The 18,122-nt window shown below is 55.9% G+C and overlaps 1 protein-coding gene across 1 annotated transcript in view; it reads right to left on the bottom strand.

Annotated features, from left to right (window-relative positions):
* Positions 1 to 484: 484 nt before the first annotated feature.
* The window catches only part of NKAIN1 (sodium/potassium transporting ATPase interacting 1), a 212,728-nt gene continuing 195,090 nt past the window's right edge, over positions 485 to 18,122 (bottom strand). Inside the window, exon 7 of the mRNA XM_075908789.1 lies at positions 485 to 4,116. Coding sequence (XP_075764904.1) covers positions 4,107 to 4,116 — 10 coding nt within the window. The 3' untranslated portion in view covers positions 485 to 4,106. The remainder of the gene's footprint in view (positions 4,117 to 18,122) is intronic.

Here is an 18,122-nt window from a genome sequence, read left to right on the forward strand (position 1 = left end):
GGCGGCAGCGCAGGCCAGAGAGAAGCGCTGCCTTCGGGTGTCCAGCAGCTTCTGGGTTAGTTACAGTAAGAGTCTCTTCTCCAGCAAGACACTTGCCAGCCAGGCCTTTTGCTTCTGCCATGGACCAGCACCGCCACGCCCGTCCCCAATACCCCCAGCACCGCCACGCCCATCCCCAATACCCCCAGCACCGCCACGCCCATCCCCAATACCCCCAGCACCGCCACGCCCGTCCCCAATACCCCCAGCACCGCCACGCCCATCCCCAATACCCGAGCACCGCCACGCCCATCGCCAATACCCCCTGCACCGCCACACCCATCCCCAATACCCCCAGCACCGCCACGCCCGTCTCCAATACCCCCATCATCGCCACGCCCATCCCCAGTGCCCCAGCACCGCCACGCCCATCCCCAATACCCCCTGCACCGCCACGCCCGTCCCCAATACCCCCTGCACCGCCACGCCCATCCCCAATACCCCCAGCACCGCCACGCCCATCCCCAGTGCCCCAGCACCGCCACGCCCATTCCCAATACCCCCAGCACCGCCACGCCCATTCCCAGTGCCCCAGCACCTCCCCGGGCCAGGGGTGTTCGGTGCCGGCAGCTTTTCCTCTCTAAGCCCTGGGTTGGATGGTTTGCTGCCGCGGTCGGCACTCGCGCCGTGGGGGCTCAGTCCCAGAGAAAGACAACACAAGCCACTGTCCCTCCGCCCACCCTGAGGTGCAAAGGAGCCACAGGGACTCCAGGCTGCCGCTGGGGGGCCTACAGATTGGTGCTGCTGGGAGCAAAAGGCCTCAGTAGCTCCTTGCCTGGACACCGGGAGGCAGAGGAGCTGGGCAGAGCATGGGCGGGGTGGTGGAGGGGGAGGATGTCGGGGTATGTCAGGGCCTACGGACGGGGCCTGTTTCATAGATTCCAAGGCCGGATCGCCTGCCCGGTCCAGCGGAGGCCAGGGCCCTGACCTGGAGCAGTTCCTAGAGCAGATCTCTTGGATTAGCCTCCACTCTTGATATAAAATGGTCGGTGATGGAGAGCTCTAGAACGGGGCCTGGGGAGGCCCCACGAGTAAAATGCCTGGCGTTGGGGGTGGAATTCCAGCTCCCGGGTCGCTGGAGCCGACGCAGCCTTAGTGGTGAGGAGCTGGCCTGGGCCTGAGGAGACAGCCGGGTCTTTCCTCCCTTCGGCGCCAGGGAGATGCAGACAGGGAGCGATTTCCAGAGAGCCCCTTTGGAAATGGCCTGTTCCAGCTGCTCTGATCTCCGCGGAAAGGCTCCGTTACCAGGCCCAGCCCCTGCCCGTGTGGCCGTGCGTGACTCTGCCCCGCGCAGGACGGGCTGGTGCTCCGGCTTGTGGCCTCTGACCTTAGCCCTGCACCAAGGTGAGCCCGGCGGGTCCGCGCACCCCCGGCATGTCCTGGCCCAGGAGCGGTGCCGTGCGGCTCTCCAGAGCCCCTCGCTTAGGCAGGGAGCGTCGCAGGCAGGGAGGCTCCGGCAGCAAGAGGGGAGCAGCCCCGCCAGGAAAGCAACACGGGCCTCCTGCCTCCAGCCAATGGGGAACGTGGTTTCCAGGTGTGCACTGGGCCACGCTTTCTGATTCTCCGGCTTTCCCAGGCTTCTGGCCCCCCGGCATCTCCCTTTACCCACCACCACGCGGTTCTGTGCTCGCCCCGAGGCTGCGTTCCTGGGGACTCGGGTTCCGGTGAGACAGCAACGCGCTCCTGACGATGCAGCCGAGAGCCAAGGAGAGAGCCGACCCGGCCCCGGTCAACAGCCAAGTTGATGCTCTCTGGCTAAGTCCGGAAGCCCGGAGGAGCAAATGCCTGCCAGGCTCAGAGTGGCAGCAGTGCCCCCGGAAGCCACTGGGAGGCTGGGGCACTGAGCACCTCTGCCAGTCAGGCCCCAGTTCCCTGGCTCCGGACAAAGTGCAGGAGTCAGCTGGCTCCACCCCTTGGGGACCTGGCCTGGAGGGACCATCTGGCTGACTGCACAATGGCAAACTGCATCTCCAGCCCGCTCCGTGTCTAGCCTCACCTCGCCCGCCCTGGGAGTGCAGAGAACAGGCCTAGTGCCAGCTCCACACAGGCAGGAGGGCACAGCAGAGACACCACAGCTGCAGCTGGCGCTAAGGGCTTGACTGCACACAGAGTTAATCCTGATTAACTCTGTGTAGACAATCTTATTCCAGATTACATGTCCCATGCCCATTGCTGCTACTGCCGGGGGAGTTCCAGCTCCCAGGTTTGCCCGTGCGGAGGCAGCCTTGGCCATGAGGCCATAGCGACGGTTACAAAAGGCAGCGGACGACTCTTCTTTCTTCCCTTGTGCAATGGCGAGCGCACCTTGATTCTGGCTTAGCCCACCTGACCCACAGCACGGCGGCTTCTCCTGGGAGCAGAGTCACCCCAGGAGTTAACCAGGAACAGTTCAAGAGGAGCAGCTCCAAGCCCACTTGTTTGCGCTCTCAGCAGAGGGACAGGTCGGCCAGATGGAGACAGCGGAGCTGTTTCCCCACCCAATGGTGCCCATGCTAATCAGCAGAGGGATGCACCAGCCGGGGCAGAGGGTATATCAACCAGGATCTACAGGGCGACTTTCTGATTTCCCACCCACCGCTGTTCCTAAGCATCAAGCCTCTCTCATTCCCGCCCACCGCTGGAACGGCCCAGACCTGAAGACACTGCGCTGGCCTGGGTTGCCTTGACTTTCTGGTCTGGAATGCGATATCCTAGGCTGGACGGAGGGGTGTCCCTTTGTTTGGCCTGTCCTTGCTCTTTGGAAAACAATGTTCTCCTTGCATGGAGAGATTGCGCTGGGGCAGGTTAGATTCAGGCACTTGTACAACAGCATTCATGATCGCATGGGAACCAGCTCTGCGCAGCGGCGGTAGCCTCGATCTCACGCACTCACAAAGCAAGAGGCGGGCCCCAGAATTGCAAGACAGGCTTACAAGCCATGAAGTGAAAACCCTCAGTAACACACCGGGGGGCGCGGTGTCTGTCGCCTGGTTCCAGCGCCTGTGGAAAAGCTCCCTTCGAGTTTCAGGCTTTTCTCTGAAACCCCCGGCACTAGACACGCCCTTTGTTGGGCACGAGAGCTCAGATTTTCCTGCCGTCTTGGTTCCAGAAGCTGGAGCTTGAAAAAACTAACCAGATGGCATGAAACTTGGGATAAAATTGCAAGAGCTGGCAACACTGCAGCTTCCGGCTGTGCCTCTAGGTTGCGGGGGGCTGAGTGTGGCTGTTTGCCAGAGGGAGGAGCAGCCAGCTCTCCCACCAGTCAGCTGACAGAGCTATTCCTCCCATCAAAGCCGTGTTCATCAAGCGCAGGATATTTTGCCCACATGCCCCAGGAATGTCCTTTCGGATTGGCACTTGTCTACGCTGCAAAGGGACATGCTAAGTCAAAACCAGATGGGATAAAATTAAAAAAGAAAATAGTCAATTGAGATCTTACCTACCCTCCTCTAGTCCGTTTCACCCTGCCTTAAACACTGATGCATTGCTAGCTACTGAAACCCACCGTCTGTATTGCCAAGACATGGCCCCAGGGATCGGAACAGAACAGCTGATGCAGCCTTATGGCTGTGCGGCAGGAGTCCAGTCAGGGTGTTGCTGACTAAAGCTGTTCCTTAGAACAAATCGTCTCCCCATCCTCCATGGAAATACCGGGTTCCCACTGTGGTCCTGCTCTCGCTGGTTACAAGTACAGGCGAGATGGGAACATTACCTGCAGGGGGCGCCATTGCACCTCTTTTGGTGCCTCCGTCCCGGCAGAAGTGAGTGTGTAACTGTGTGTGTGTGTGTGTGTGTGTCTGTGTAACTGTGTGTGTCTGTGTAACTGTGTGTGTGTGTGTGTGTCTGTGTAACTGTGTGTGTGTGTATTTGTGTTTGTTTCTCTCTGGTGTTGCCGCAAGTCCCTAAAAACGGTGCAACTGCCCAGAAGGAAAATCAAAGGACACCAAGATGACCCCAAGGCTCCGTGCAGTCCTTGCCTTCGGCGCGTTTTCTTGCTGCTTGTGGTCACAGTCCGCAATCGTTCGGGGCACCCTGCCGCCTCACAATCCCACGAAGATCCAGGAGGGGCCAGATTCCAGGAGCAAGAGTTACCCAGATCTAAGGGAACAAAGCAAAGGCTGGAGTTAGGAAGGAATCCTGGCCTGACACTGACCCAGCCTAGCCTGAGATTTGTGAGCTAGGCCGGGCTTAAGCCGGGCTCGGGGCTCGCCAGACGGAAGTAGACAATGTTCCTAAATCAGAGCTGCCTAAGAGCCTGTAGTTAGTTGCACTCAGAGGCCCTGAGGGACGTTGGGGCCTGGCCGTGGTTCTGTGCTGCATAGACAGCCCGGCCCCAGAGTGCTCCCAGGCTGAAGAGATGCGGCAGACAGAAGCTGGGGGTGGGGACCATTATCATCCACACCTTCCAGAGGGGGAATCGAGGCAGAGAGATTCAGGGGCCACTTACTCAGGAGTCCATGGCCGAGGCGGCTACTGACCCCTGCTCGCTGCTCTCCCCGCGAGGTGCCCCCGTTCCTGGGTCTCTGACTCGCTCACAATGCAAGAGGGAACCTCGCTGGCCAGGGCCGGTCCACGCCCAGCGCTTTTCCTTTGGGGCCTGACGTGGGGAGGGGAGGTTGTGACTGAGCCCTGCCTCTTGCTGGCCCCATTCCTGCAGCTGCTCCCCATCCCCTGGGCACTGCATGTGGGAGGCGGCTGCTGCTGGAGCCTGGGGCTGCTACAGAGTCGCTCCCTTCCCCATGAACGCAGTCTGCGAGTTGCGGCTTTTCAAGGAGACGCAGCCTCCTGCCGCAGAGCAGGGCCTGCCCAGCACGGAACGCGGGGCTGGCAGGAGCAGTGCGGCAAATCACACGGGCAGAGCTGCGCCCGCGCCGCCACCGGCCCACGGACAGGAACAGCCTCTAGCGGGAAGAGTTTCTCTTGCCAGCCAGGAGCTGTGGGGCTGAACACGTGGCGGCGACGGTGTGAGCCGCATCCCCATGCGGAGGGTTTGCCAGTCCCGCCCGCTGTCGGTTTTTTCTGTAATATCCGGGGCCCACCTGGCTACACTGCACACAGCCAGCGGGCACAGACACACAGGGCCTTTGAAACGTGGCCATTTGGAGACTGCCAACTGCCTCGAACGGGAGGACGGAAAGCCGAGAGCGTCAGGGAATTCGGGCCTGAAGATTGCCAAGGTAGCACAAACTCCTCAAGCTGCAGTAGCACAGGCTGGATTGGCTTCCACAATTGAGCCAGCCTGAGCCCACGTAGCTGAGGTGTCCCCGTGGCATCCACAGTGGAGATGCTGCTCTCCGAACGCCCCTCTGACAGGCTGTATTTGACCCAATGGAGCTGCAGGTCTCCCCCTCCATGGTTTGTGCCCCTGCCTGGGGAAACCTCACTCGCAGCGTGGGCTGGCTGACAGAAATAGCGCCGAGAGCCAGGAGCTTGGGCTGACCTGGGAATCTTTGCCAGGGCTCACCAAGGAATGACAAGATCCCCAGGCCTTGCCGGATCGCAGGCGCTACTCCAGGGGTTTGTTGTTACACATTGATACAGCTGAGGCCAGGAACCTGGACAAAGAATCTGCCATATTCAGGGCTGATGTCTCGGGGCGCGTCTACACAGCAGGGCTAAAGATGAATTCAGCGACGCAACTTCAGCTATGTCAATTGTGTAGCTGAAGTCGAAATAGCTGAATTCGGCTTTTGGAGCTCTCTACACAGCAGGAAGCCGAAGGAAGAACGCCCTCCCTTCGACTGCCCTTACACCTCGGCGGTGTCTAGACTGGCATGATTTGCGCAAATACTTTTAATGGAAACGTTTTTCCGTTAAGAGTATTTGCACAAGAGAGCGTCTATGCTGGCACGTGCCTTTGTGCAAAAGCATCCGTGCCAGTGTAGACGCTCTCTTGCGCAAGCAAGCTCCAATGGCCATTTTAGACATCGGGCTTTCTTGCACAAGAAATTAACGTTGCTGTCTACACTGGCACGGATGCTTTTGCGCAAAAGCAAATCTTTTCGCAAAGGCACACACCAGTATACACTGGCTTAACCCTGAGCGGGAGCGTCAGAGTATTTGTGCAAGAACCACTGATTTTGTACATTACAGAGTCAGTGTTCTTGTGCAAATACTCGTGGTCAGTGTAGACAGGCGATAAGATTTTGTGCAAAAGTCTAGACGCAGCCCTCGTGAAATGAGGGTTCCAGGAGTCGGAGTAAGAAGTCCTTCAGCTCGACATTATGTAGAAATAACGGCTCGCTGTGTAGATGCACACGATGTTATTTCGGAATAGCGTCAGTTACTCCAAAATATCGCTGCTGTGTAGACGTCTCCTTGGTGACTAAGTGACAATCTAAAATGAAGGCCTGGAGGGTTCTGGTAACTTGTCCCCCTGTTTGGACAGAGTATCTCAGTTTGATAGCAGTCCCTGCTGCGTTGTAATGTCCATCGCCAGGAGGAATTCAAGTTACACCGTTCTTCCCATCAGAGCTAGCCTTTTGGACTCCTCTGCCGGCCCAAATTTGTACCCACCCTGTCTGCTTCTCTCACTTGCTGCTGTCACATCAGGGACTCTTCAGTTGGATGGTGAAAAAGGATTCAAAGTCGCGATCCTAATTCGACCTACCTACTCCGTGCTGCGTGTAGCCGCGGGCACAGAGTTCAGACTAAGAGGGATTTAAAAATGGCGGTGCCTGGGAGCATGCAAATGAAGCCCGGGATATTTAAATCCTGGGCTTCATTTGCAACTCCGGTTGCCCTCATTTGCCTACCTAGCTCGAACTAACGAGCTAGTGTAGACATACCCTCAGCATGCTCATCGGGCACCCATAGGGCCTTACAGAATAAGTCCAGGGCCTTACAGAATATGTCCAGAAGGCCTGAGCCATTGTCTGCACCAACAATCCCTTCACCGCAATCACCACCACTGATGTGTCAGTCACACCAAGCACACAGGTAATCCCAGCCCTGCTGTATTCCTATTCTAAAGATCTAACATCACTAGCGCCAATCAGCAGCATGCCAGGCTGCTCTGTCAAAGCTACCAGCTTTTTTTCTCAAGTTACATGTTTCACTTTTCTGACACTGACATCCAAGACCTCCCTCACAACCCAGTGGCACCTTTCTCCAGTGCGGCTCTTTCTTTTGACGTCCAAAATATCCGGGTACCTTGGCTGCTTGAATTTGCGCAAGAACACTGATGATCTAATGTAAGATTGTCAGTGTTCTTGCGCAAATACTATGCTGCTCCCGCTCGGGAAAAGGCCCTCTTGTGCAAATGCTTTTGCGCAAGAGGGCCAGTGTAGACAGCTAAAAAGTGTTTTGAGCAAAAAAGCCCCGATGGCAAAAATGGCGATTGGGGCTTTCTTGCGCAAAACTGCGTCTAGATTGGCATGGACGCTTTTCCGCAAAAAGCGCTTTTGCGGAAAAGCATCCATGCCAATCTAGATGTTCTTTTCCGCAAATGCTTTTAACGGAAAAACTTTTCCGTTAAAAGCATTTGCGGAAAATCATGCCAGTTTAGGCGTAGCCTGTGGGTATGTCTACACAGCAGCATTATTTCGGGGTAACACGTTATTCTGAAATAACAACGTGTGCATCTATGCTACAAGCCTTTATTTTGAAATCAGGATGAGCTGGAGGACTTCTTACTCCGACTCCTGTAACCCCCATTTCACGAGGAGCAAGGGAAGTCAGAGGAACAGTGCTCTTCCTTCAACGTTCTGCTGTGTAGACAGCGCCAAAAGCTGAATTCAGCGATTTCAACTTCAGCTACTCAACTGATGTAGCTGAAGTTGTGTAGCTTAATAAGAACATAAGAACGGCCGTACTGGGTCAGACCAAAGGTCCATCTAGCCCAGTAGCCTGTCTGCCGACAGTGGCCAGCAGCAGGTGCCCCAGAGAGGGTGGATCAAAGACAACGATCAAGCGATTTGTCTCCTGCCATCCCTCTCCAGCCTCTGACAAACAGAGGCCAGGGACACCATTTCTATCCCCTGGCTAATAGCCTTTTATGGACCTAACCTCCATGAAATTATCTAGCTTCTCTTTAAACTCTGTTGTAGTCCTAGCCTTCATTCAACCTTAATTCGAGAGGAAGGGGGTCACGTTTCCAGCATGCAGCTTTCTCCATCCCTTAATGCCATTAATATCCCACAATTTTCATATCTTTTTAAAAAAATACCCCGCCAGGCATTTCTAATATCCACTGTTGCTGACGGACGCACGGAGACCAGACGCCTCTGCACTAGTCTCATGAACATGACAAACACGGGGCACATACGGTGGGATCAGCTCAGGATACAGGTTCGGGATGCTGAGCGGTGACTGCAAAACTGTCAGACACAAAGGCCACATTCCTAGACTGATGTGCCAAGTTCGCTTCAGATCTCCAGTGCGTGACCCTGGAATGAGAACTGCACTGGCAGTGGAGGAGAAACTGGTGATTGCATGCTGGAACCCTGAAATGTTGGATTGCTACTGGTCAGCAAGAAATTGCTGGTCAGTTCAGAAAAGGGCAACAAAAATGATGAGGGGTTTGGACCCGGTCCCATGTGAAGAGAGATTAAAAAGATTGGGACTTTTCAGCTTAGGAAAAAGGAGACTAAGGCGGGATGTGATAGAGGTCTATAAAATCATGACTGGTGTAGAAAAAGTGAATAAGGAAAACTTATTCACTTGTTCCCATAATATAAGAACTAGGAGTCACCAAATGAAGGTAGCAGGTTTACAGTAAACAAAAGGAAGATTTTCTTCACATGGTGCACAGTCAACCTGTGGAACTCCTTGCCAGAGGATGTTGTGAAGACTAGAACCTTAACAGATGCTCCCTCTGGGGCATCTGGTATTGGCCACGGTTGGCAGACAGGACCCTGGGCGAGATGGACCTTTGGTCTGATCTGGTCTGGCCATTCGTATGTGCATTATTTTGAAGTGGGAAAATCCACTGTGGGGCCCGTACTGCGTACATATAGGGCCTTTAATCATCTCCTACTATGCAAGACCGTAACTCCCTGCAATACGAAAGACTTCGTGGATGGATCTGCAGCAACGAGGTTCCCAAACTGTGGGACGGCGACAGATGGCAGGCGTGTCCCTATCTTGGCACCAGGCCACCTTGCCACAGAAAGTCTCCTTGGCTCTGCTCATGCAAGTGTTGGTGAATCACTAGGGACACTTTGCTGACAGCAGTGTGGCTGGTCAGGAAACGTGCGGGACAGTCACAGCTTTAGGAACTGTTCAGCAGGCTGCAAGGGCCACTCCGTCCTGACCCGCAGATTACCACTGGCAATACTGAGAGGCCTGTGGTGGTTCTGGAGCCATACGCTGGCACCAAGGAAATATTCAACTACTGGCGTAGCAGGTGCAGAGTGGCAGTTGAAGGTGCTCTGGGTAGACTGAAGAGAGGCTGATGATGTTCACTTACTTGTTTGAATCTCAGTGAGAAAACATCCCAATGGTTATAGCTGCCTGTTGTGTCCTGAACAATATCTGTGAGGCAAAGGGAGAAAACCTACCGCCAAGGTGGAGGTGGAGCCGACGTCACTGACCTTGAACAGCCAGACACAAGGGCCATTAGAAGAGCTCAGTGGAAAAAATATTTTTAGAGTGAGCTACAGGAGCATTGTCTGCTGGGTTTTTTCTGGGAGCTTTGAGTATTGCTAAGCATGGCAGGGCTTGCTGTACAATTATAAATACGCCAGAGTGTTTTTGCAAAGCTATAAATTCTGTGATGTTTGGTGTGGATCTACAAGTTCTATTTGCGTTGGTCATCACTATGCATTTGGCAATATTTGTTGTGAGCTAATAAAAATAATTTGATTCTCCAAAAATAGAACTTTACTGAGTGGGGGAAAACTGCAGAAAATCAATGTGCACAAAAAACCCACAGGCAATGTTCTACGATTTTTTAACAAGCTTAATGGGGTGAAAATGTAAAATTAGAAAGTAAACATTTATGTCCATCCGAGTAACAAATGTAGTCTGAGTGTGGCTGCACATGCACCAGCTACAGTTATCACAGGTATGGGAAACTATGGTTTTCTTTGCTGTCCACAAACATCAAAAAGAGTAGTCCTGTAGAGATAGATAGATAGATAGATAGATAGATAGAGGGGTGTGTGGGGATAGATAGATAGATAGATAGATAGATAGATAGATAGATAGATAGATAGATAGATAGATAGATAGATAGAAGGGGTGTACGGATAGAAGGGGTGGGTCCAGTCGGGTCGGGTCGGCCAAAACCAGTCGGCCCCGGGGCTGGAAGGTTAAGGGGAGCCCTGACATTATGGTGGTGGGGCAGGCTCTGGTGTGGGATAGGGTGCTTGCTTGGGGAGGAGAGGGTTGTGGATAGATAGCTAGATAGCTAGATAGATATGAACCTCACAATTTATAACAGAAAAAGAAGGGGGTCAGTACCAGTCACTTGTAGGACTGGTACTAATGAGGCTGACTGAGTGGGCTGGCAGTGTCCTGTCCATAGCTTTTGATGACAATTGGGTGTTGAGGCTCATCAAAGCCAGCCAGCCATAGCCAGCAAGTTTGTCTTTCCCCTCACCTGATTGAAAACACTCTGGCTGCCGAACAACTTCCTTTGCTGCGTTGTTTATTACTGTTTCACCTGTCTGGAAACAGGGACTGCAGGCGCTTTGATAAATGGATTGAAGGGTCATCTCGCCTCACTCTCACTCTGTAAGTGCCCCTGGGTCTGACCATGAAATGTTGTTTTGTAACTTCTTACAGCACAACTCCACCATCAATCACAGCGGCTATCCAGATGCCCCCTGCAGCAAGAGGGCAATAGCTGTGTGTGTCTCTATGGGTGTGTGAGATGGAAAATTTTCTGCTACAAGACACATGAAGACAAAGACAAAGACAAAGACACACACTCCCTGAGACACCCTCACCCCCCAGATCTCATACTGACACACAACACACCCACACATAGGCACCCTCCCCCTAGGAATCATAGATCCAACGCACACAACACGCCCTTTACATGGGGCATAATCACATGGACACAGACAAATTCAAGCCTCCGCCCCATCCATACAGATGCACATAAATAGAAATCAGCTCTACTCCCCTCTGGGGATGTAACAGTGTAGTTGATTAATCCATTAACCGCTAAGCAAAAGCGCATAGGTTAATGCTCTAGACACGCATCCCCCACCCCCCGCCAGTACACTTTTTAGCAGGCCTGGGACCCGGCAGCTCTGCACTTAAAGCGTATTAGGAGCCAGGCGGGCAGGCAGCCTGGCTCTGTCCCGGATTGTGCTGGATCCAGGAGCTCAGACCTCCCCCCGACAGGGGCTGATGCCACCCCTTTATCAGAGACAGCAGCACAGGGCAACAGGTTTTAAACTGGCTCCCCTCACGGACCAGCTCCCGCCTGGCGCCCCGCGCTGTACAGAGGCAGCAACATGGAGTGGCAGGGAGCCCCCTGGGCACTATAGAATAGTCAAGTAACCGATAAGAATTCATGAGGTTAATTGACTATTCAATCAACCGATATTTCACATCCCTACGCCCCTCGCTTAGGACTCTGAGCACACACCAGACATGCAGAGAAACACACACACACACACACGCACACACACACACACACACACGCACACACACACGCACACGCACACACACACACACGCACATGCACACGCACACGCACACACACACACACGCACACACACACACACACACACACACACCCCTCAAATGCCCCACTGGCTTATTTCCTCCTCTCGTTCTCACACGATACTAACAAGTGAAGGAAGGTTGGGAGAGAGGGTTGTGTGTGTGTGTTTCTGGGGGGTGTAGCTATGTCGCTATGGGTGTGGCGTATCTATCACTGTGTGTGTGGGCCTCCTCTCTGCTGCAGAAGCTGTACACAGCCTGGCACAGCTAAACGAGCTGGGTGTGGCTCACACTGGTGTGTCTGCGCTGCAGCCCAAGTCTCAGAGCTTGGCTGAACCAACGGGGTCCGAACTGTGGGGTAGAGACTCTGCCCCTCTGCCCCAGCACCTGGCCCGCAGCCCAAGCCTTAACATCCCAGGGCAATTTCCTACCCTCAGCCCGACGCTGAGAGCCTGAATCGGCTGCCAGGATCAGCCACAGCTGACGGACAGACCCAGAGCTGTGCTGCCATTCCCCGTGCATGCTGCAGTCAGGCTAGCCCATGCGGATACCCCTCAGCGCCCGGGCCACTCTGCTGCTGGTGGCAAAACCTCACCTACGGCTCAGTGGTCCCAGCCACTCCTCTCCCTGGCCGGCCTGCCGGAAGGAGGTGCCAAGGAATTCAGTGTGGGGAGGGCTTTGCAAGCCAGGCCCCGTGTGCTCTGTGCCCACTGGCAGGGGGCAGCTTGTGGGTACGGGTCTGAGCGGCCAGCGGGGCAGCAGGCTGAGAGCTTGTGCAGCACCCCCAGGGGACCCGTCTGAGCAGGGCCGTGGCTGCGTCCCAGTGCCGCAGGGGAGAACCAGGACAGTGCCACAGCCTGCGGCTCATTTCCCGTCCTGGCGTGGGCGGCCGTGGGGAGCGGCCCGCAGGCGGGGCAGCCGTGCGGAGCAGGAAGGAAGCCGGGGGAGGCGCCAGGCGAATGCAGCGACTGCGGGAATGCTGTAGTACTGCCCTGTAGTACTCCAAGGCTCCATGTGGAAGTGCTCCCACACGCCTGCCTCTAATCCAATTACGACTAATTGGTAACTACATAAGAAGCTTTAATTTCACAGGCTATTAAGGTAGCCTCTGTTTGCCTGCAGGCGCTCCCCAGATTCATTTTGCCTTAATAATCCCTGGGGGCTCCATTTACCAGACCTGCTTGGCGGCAAGTGAATTAAGCGAGGCTCGTAACTTTCATGTGTTGCATCTGTCCAGGAGTTGAGATGCTCTCATTAAAGAGACAGGAGCCTCACAACCCCGCCCCCTCCTGCCCCCCCACGTCCTTCTGTGCAGCTCGAGGCCTCTCAGGGAGCCAGGTTCCGGCAGCTGCGGCAGCCTTACACCGTGATCAGGGCTCAGTGCTGCACACAGCAGGGCTGCAACCCCATAGCCCCTCTCCAGGGCAGCTGTTCAGCAAGTCCCTGTAGCTCTGCGCCAATCTGCTTGCCCACGCCAGCTGTCTCTGAACGCTAACCCTCAGCAAGCTGCCCAAGGTGGCAGGTAGATTGGCAGGAAAGCTTTCCTAGGAACAGAATCCGCGTCGCAAGGCTCCTGGGGGGTATCCAGCCTCAAGCTTCAGGGCATCAGCTTCCCCCCTGGCCGGGTCAGGAAGGGCCCCCGCCAGCCCTGCAGGTGCAGCTTTGCAGAACTGGCTGGGTGCATGAATGGGGGCTGGGGAATGGGTAGAGTCTGGCCTGCTGGCCTGGCCTGCACGGTAGGAAGCCGGATATTGGATGGGTGTGGCAGGTCTGATGGGTGTGTCAGGCTTGGGTCACTGCCTGGGCCCATCTCCTCCACTTCCCAGAAGCGCCAGTCAGAGCCCCCTGGCAGAGCCCTGCCCCTGTGTCCCGCGAGCACGGGCCTGCTGGGGAAGTCACACGGGGAAGGGACGTTGTGGCGGGGTGGAAAAGAAACCTCCTCACTGCAGAGAGGCTGTTTCACTGCAGCTCCCCCAGAGCCACTCCGGAGAGTGTCATTGGCCTGTGTGGTCCCCACACTGATCCCTCGCCTTGTGCAGGGCTTTGGGGGGGCCAGGAGAAGGGCCTAGCCCCCAGCGAGAGCTGCACCCCTTCCTCAGCTCCTCTGCACAGCCAGGCCACTGCCTCCTCTGTGCCTCGGCCTCCCCCAGCGACAGGGGAGCCGGGCACTGGGAGAGAAGCAGGCTAACGGGAGCGAACAAGAAAAACAACAGACGTGCTCCGACAGCCTGGCCTGTGAGAGGGGGTGAAACACTGGGGCACGGTTAGGGCTGCAGGTAGGTTAAGGGCTGCCACAAAGGGACTGGCGAAGGTCGAACAAGAAGTAACAGGCTTTAATCTGCAGCCAGGGAGATTTAGGCTACAGCTACAAGGGGGCTCTGCTCTGGAACAGGCTTTCCAGGAGGACTTTGTGGATTCCCCATCATGGAGAAACCCCTGGGCTACGTCTACACTGGCAGGATTTTCCGGAAATGCTTTTAACGGAAAAGTTTTCCATTAAAACCATTTTTGGAAAAGCGTGTCTAGATTGGCAGGATGCTTTTCCAGAAAAGCACTTTTTGCAGAAAAGCGTCCGTGCCAATCTAGACGCGCTTTTCCGCAAAAAAGCCCCGATCGCCATTTTCGCGATTGGGGCCTTTTTGCGGAAAACAAATCTGAGCTGTCTACACTGGCCCTTTTGCGCAAAAGTTTTTCAGAAAAAGACTTTTGCCCGAACGGGAGCAGCATAGTTTTTCCGCAAAAGCACTGACAACCTTACATGAGATCGTCAGTGCTTTTGCAGAAATTCAAGCGGCCAGTGTAGACAGCTGGCAAGTTTTTCCAGAAAAGCGGCTGATTTTCCGGAAAAACTGGCCAGTCTAGACACAGCCCTGTTGGCAGGGTCTAGGGTACCTGGCCCTGCCTCAGCACCGGGGCTGGACTAGGCGACCTCTTGGCCTCTTCCCGCCCCACGTAGCGTGATTTTCTGATTCCCTCACACGACGCACCATGGGGCGCACACGCCTTAGTGGCCCGCTAGTGGCTGGACCATACAAACGGGTTCTGAGTCTGCTGCGGTTTCCAGGGGACAACACAAATCCCAGAGCTGCACAACAGCAGTTTGTGTCTTTAGAGTGGGAACCGTTTTGGGCCGGGGGCTGCTGACCCACAGAAAAATCATCTGGGGGCTGCAAAAAAGTGAGAAGCACAAAAACCAAACAAGCAAAAAACCAACCTCAACCCCTCACTGACATGAAGGAGAAAGACCCTCCCCACGTTCCCCTCGCACACCAGAGCCGGGGGGGCCCAGCCTAGTAGATTTTGGATGCTCCAGCCCCACGGTGGGGCGGCAGGGTGGCTGGAGCACCAACGCAGGCTCCCCAAAGCTGGGAGGGGGCTGATCCAGCCCCCAGACCTGAGGTTCCCCACCCCTTCTTTAGAGCTACAGGCTCCAAGTCCAGTCCCTGCTAGAGATGCAGGTAGGGCAGGACCAGCAGCCTGCACTAGCCCAGGAGCTAAGTGCACCAAAGCCCGAGTCCACGTAGACGCACTTCAGAGAGCAGCCCCGAGGCCGAAGGTGCTTGTGTCTGTGTGTCGGGCCGTGCAGAGTTCCCCACCCCCTAGAACTGCAGTGCCAGGCTCTGAGTGTCTGCTCGGAAGGTGCCACTTGGAACTGACCCCGCTCTCTTGCGCTGTCACCCCGGGAGCCCCACAGAGGGGCGAGGATATCGGCTGGCGCACGGTCACAGCTGCTCCCTGCAGTGCTCTGTCCTGGGGGACCTGCCTCAGCCCTTCCAAGAGCAGAACTGGACTGCTCTCCGCAGGGCATTCAGCCCATGCCTGCCAGCCAGATCAGAAACGGGCACTAAAGTTTAAGGGTGCGGCTACACTGCACCGAAACTCGCAATCAGATGCGCAGTTTGAGCTACACAAATTGTGTAACTTCTTTGGACGTATTTCGAAATGGCTGACTGTGATCAGGGTGTCTGCTCAGCACCTATTTCGAAATGAAGCGTGGTTGCGAAACTCCTCGTGGAATGAGGGTTACAAGGACATTGGAATAGCACGCCTGAAATAACGGGCTCGCTGGGAAGACGTGGGATAGTGATTTGGGGACACTCCGGTATCCCGAAATAGCTCCGCAGTGTGGATGTAGCCTTAGCTTCCTCTCCGCTATAGCGCAGGGACTGGAGACAGCAGCACTCCTCACTTTGTCTCCTGTGCACCTATGTCGTGCACTGACAGCATCTACCGACTGACAGGCCACTCCATACCAATTCATAACACCGTCTGGTGCGGCTGCAGCTGGCACTGTACTTAGGAGGAAGCGTAGTTCAGTGGTTACAGTCGGCGATAGGAAAATATGGGTCAGCTCGCAGGATGGGAGCGGTGGGCAGGGTCTGCCATGGGGGCCTGCGACTGGTGGGAAAGGGGAAGTACGGCCTACGACGGGTGAAGTACTGGCTCATTGCGGGACCCTGGGCAGAACGCCAGTGAGCAGAGTTACGCGCGACCAGGTTTCCGAAGGAATCTTTTGCTCCATTCGCTGCCCAGAGTGAAGAAGAAACACTCCGGGGGCAAATCATCCCACAGCTGTTTGCTGATGGCAGGACACGGGTCTGACGCAGCGTGGCCCTTCCGATGCTCCTGGGAGTGGCTCGGGGCCGAGGGCAGCTCTGGATTTCAGGAGCCTGGAGATCCACCCTGCCCTTTGGAGACAGCAGCACACAGGGGCTGTATGTGACTGCCCTGCGCAGGCCTGGGGCTGGAAGCAGGTCAGCACAGAGTCTGGAAAACACCAGCAGCTGAAGATTAAACCTCTTCCAGCCAGTTCTTGAGGGCTGATTTTTATTCAAGTCCCTAGGCCAGAGGCAGAATCCGGAGGAGCCCCCGGCATTGCCGCGGTGCAGCTCCCCCCTCCCCGCAGGGTCACCGGGCGCAGGAACTGGCTGCGTGCTACTGGTCAGAGCTGATGGAAGGGCCCTGCAGAGCCGCTTTGTCCCAGACTGGTTCAGGCCGGAGCAGGGAGCTGGTTTAACGCCGGTTCCTGTCGGGTGAGCGCCATGGCTTCCCTTGGCATGCGCCATCCAGTCGCGTTGGCTTCCTCCGGGCTCGGCTGGTGTTTGAGAGCACGGGCTTGCAGTAAGGGCACAGGGCTGGGGTCTGCGGCCAGCAGGGCAGCACTGACATGGGTCCCTTGCCCTGTCGATGGTCACTTCCCCACCCGTCAAATAACAACCCCTCCCCCTTCTACAGGGCTTTGCATGAGCAGATCTCAACGCTCTGAGCAACGGAGCTCAGACTCGCCACCCGTTTTACTGATGAGGAAACCGAGAGGACTGAGGGGGGCGTGACTGGCCTGGCTCACCTCGCAGGCCAGGGGCTGTGACAGGAATAACCCCCAGGTTTCCTGCAGTACTGAGCCAGCGCTCAACCCACTAGGTCGCACTGTCTCCCCCTAAGAAAGGACAGCGGTGGCTGACCTCTGTCACAGGCATTCAGGGAGCCTCGGTGAATGCAGGACAGGGTGGGCTCTGCCCCGACTGGTGCCCTTCGGCAGAGCTGCACGGGGTGCAGAGGAGGGAGGAAGAGACGAGTTGCCATGGCAGCGCAGAAGCAGAGAGAGCCCGACTCGGCTTTGTGCTTCTGCGGGAGCTTCTCTCCACACACCCCGCGTACTAGCGGCAGATCCTGTCCGGCTGGGCCAGCTCCCCACGGCTGCAGCTGTGCGTGAGGCGAGTAACATTTCACACCCGACCATCCAGAGCTGGGCTCTTTGGACAAAATGAGCTCGAACCAACATTGCCGTGGGGATGCTAGATGTCAGGCAGACCTCGCTGGGAATCAGCCAGGGGCAACCTTGGCTAGTGAGTCGGCCCCAGGACTGGCCCTCCCTCCTCTCGGGGGGCTGCAGGATTGTTGTGACTGATACGTTCTCCTGGGACAGGGTAGTTTTGCTGCACGTGGGTACCTAGGGCTTACGGGGGGGCCGCCCGAACCGTAGCAGCGCTGTGGCCGGATGTAGAGGGCTCTTGCGGTCACGGTTGTGTGCAATCAGTGTGCACCGCACTGCATGTGCGCTGGCTTTACCGGTGTGTCACTTGAGTAACACCGGTAGGGAAAACATGATGTGGACAGAAACCAGCGGAATCTCGCAGCCCTGAACCAGGGCAACACTGAACAAAATGTCTCATGGGCCACACACGATGGGCTGCAAATAGCCCTCGGGTTGCAGGTTGCCCACCACTGCTCAAACAATACAAGGAGTAACTACGTCGCAGGACATTCACGTGCTGGGGGAGCAGACTACGAGGTGGCGGTGGGCACGTGAAGCCCAGCGGACAGTCTCAGCCCAGGCGGAGATGTGGGCACGAGGGATGTAATAGTGGAGTCGATTAACTGATTAACCAATACGCAAAAGCTTCTAGGCTAATGCTATCGACTACACGCATTTCCCCCGTTGCCAGTGCATTTTTTAGCAGGCTGGCCAGCTGCCCGGCTCAGTC

The sequence above is a fragment of the Pelodiscus sinensis genome, chromosome 25 (assembly GCF_049634645.1).
Source record: "Pelodiscus sinensis isolate JC-2024 chromosome 25, ASM4963464v1, whole genome shotgun sequence".
NCBI classification, from domain to species: domain Eukaryota; kingdom Metazoa; phylum Chordata; order Testudines; family Trionychidae; genus Pelodiscus; species Pelodiscus sinensis.